Raw genomic sequence first — 2,242 nt, 5'->3', positions numbered from 1 at the left:
TAACCAGATGGGAAGATAAATAAATGGAAATGTCAAAAATGTGATATTTTTAGAAGTACATTAACTTACTCAGGAAGATCTGGCAAAGGTCCCATTAAATTTATAAACTAGATATAATCAGATACATTATCTCCTTCTCCCTCTAATTTAGGAGAAATAATACATTTTCATTTTTCAGGTAAAGCATACAAAGCTAATAACAAAACCACTGAAAAGGATACATTATTCAATAATAAAAGAATAAATATTTGGATTCTAAGTCCTAATTTCCTTAATATAATTTAGATGCATATATACAGATGCCTTGTTTATAATATATTCATAAAGAGTAGTATAAAGTAGGTGATTCAATTTATATTTATACTAACTGGCAGGCTTGTCAGTGTACAGTATGAGAACAAGCAATAAACTCTAGGCCTTTTTTCCCCATCTCATGTTATCTGAGGATTAACAATAAAAATATCTCTCTAAATAAGATCTTCCCCAGATTACCTGGTTCTCAATTTAAAATAATATTAATTAGTACCATAGACTTGTTTCTCAGTGTAGAAGAATATTAACTAGACCTCAAAAAGTTGTTTTTCTGTATAAAATCTACAAAATGTTGTTGCCAATGTGCTTCTTTGAGCAATGTAAATAGCTATGTTGCTTTCTGGCCAATACCTTTGGAGAAGCCATGTATGCCAGAGCAAGTGCTCCATGCTCAGGGGCTCCCAGTATTTCTCTCTGTGTACTGACCTGAGGCAGTCATTTGAGCTAAGAAGAGCAGATACACCGAGGTAGCATCCAATTGCAGGTGTCCCCACTGGTCATCACCCACTACAGTGGCACAAGTTTTGGTGTTGTACTTGGCATGGAGGCTATCCTTAGTACTCTGACTATATTTGAAGGATTCTACTTTATCCACCTGGAAAAAACAAAAACATTAAAAGAAGGATATGCAGAAAAATCAACCCATATGCCACACTTCTGTAGTACTCTAACATATATCATTGCAATGTAAAGACACATTGTCTTCAGGCAATTTGTGAATATTTAAAATGCACTGTTATCTCTTTTTCCTTACATAATACAACTGCGAAAGTCTGTTATTGTTGTTTTTCAATTTAATCAATTTAATTAGAAAATGATACCAAATAGTTAAAGCCAGTTATTTCCTATTCATTGCCTTTCTTTCACTCTTCAGATGGTTGCTTTGCCACACTGTGTATATAAACTGAGATTCAGAGTGTTTGAGTGACAACAGCTTAGTGAGAAATAACTGAGTGCGAAAAGATGTATTTGTTCCTGAAACTGAGGTAGGAATTTTGAGGGAAATTAGAACAAGAGGATATATTTTGAAGGAGTAATGAAAAGAGCTGGTGATACACACACAGAGTGACCGAGAAAGGGTATGACAGAAAGCTGAAACCAGAGGTCAGAAGGGAAATATTGTGCAAGGGACAACTGACAGACTTAGTTCCTGAAACTTAGATTTGATTATGTATGCCTGTGATGCATGATAGTGAGGAGTAAAAATAGAATCCTAAGCCCTGCCTCACCCCACCGACTGAACGGACCCCCTCTTGGCCAAGGGGACCCCAGAGAAACCTTAAAACTGAGTTCCCAGCCAGGACAGGATGGGAGGTCAGACACATCTCATTATACCCCTTCCCTTGTTAACCACCATTAGGCTTTCTTCCCTAACGGCTAAAACAGAACCAGCCCTTCAGAAAGACTTGCTCCACCCCTGATTTCAATCAACTGCCTAATGGCCTAATGCTGCTCCTCCCTTCATGTAGTTTCTGGCACAACTGACCAGCATTTTTTCCTGATCAGGGGCTACCAACCATGGAGTGGTTCTAAGTAGACTAGAGACTATGCATAGTAAGGGTTTTCATGTCCTCTGCTTTGCCTTTTGACATCAGAGAGCCGAAAACTCCATGCTAATGCCTCTATTTTTTTATACATGCAACCAATGAATGGGCATGAAGCTCAATTGCACACGTGCATGTTTCTCCTTTCATAAATAATCATGATTCCTCTACAGCTTGTTAAATATGTATATTTGTCCACACTGCTCAGCATAAATTCCAGTTCCCATTGTCCATCCCTGGAAGCATGTGTTCCTGGCTTCTGGCCAGGGGCTTGGCTTTCCAGAATGCTGCAATGGCCACCTACAGGCTGCAACCCTTTATGAGAAATGACGCTCTCCTTTCCAAATTATGAATCTCACCATTTTCTTCAGTTGACAAGAAGTAAC

The 2,242-nt window shown here is 38.2% G+C and overlaps 1 protein-coding gene across 1 annotated transcript in view; it reads right to left on the bottom strand.

Moving 5' to 3' along the window:
* PHKA1 (phosphorylase kinase, alpha 1 (muscle)) overlaps window positions 1-2,242 on the bottom strand; it is a 190,881-nt gene that overhangs the window by 139,477 nt on the left and 49,162 nt on the right. Inside the window, exon 3 of the mRNA XM_012642857.1 lies at window positions 739-907. Coding sequence (XP_012498311.1) covers window positions 739-907 — 169 coding nt within the window. The remainder of the gene's footprint in view (window positions 1-738; window positions 908-2,242) is intronic.

This window comes from Propithecus coquereli, unplaced genomic scaffold, assembly GCF_000956105.1.
Source record: "Propithecus coquereli isolate 6110/MARCELLA unplaced genomic scaffold, Pcoq_1.0 Scaffold101, whole genome shotgun sequence".
Taxonomy (NCBI): domain Eukaryota; kingdom Metazoa; phylum Chordata; class Mammalia; order Primates; family Indriidae; genus Propithecus; species Propithecus coquereli.
Note: the sequence above shows the minus strand (reverse complement) of the source record. Positions and strands in the feature narration are given on the sequence as shown.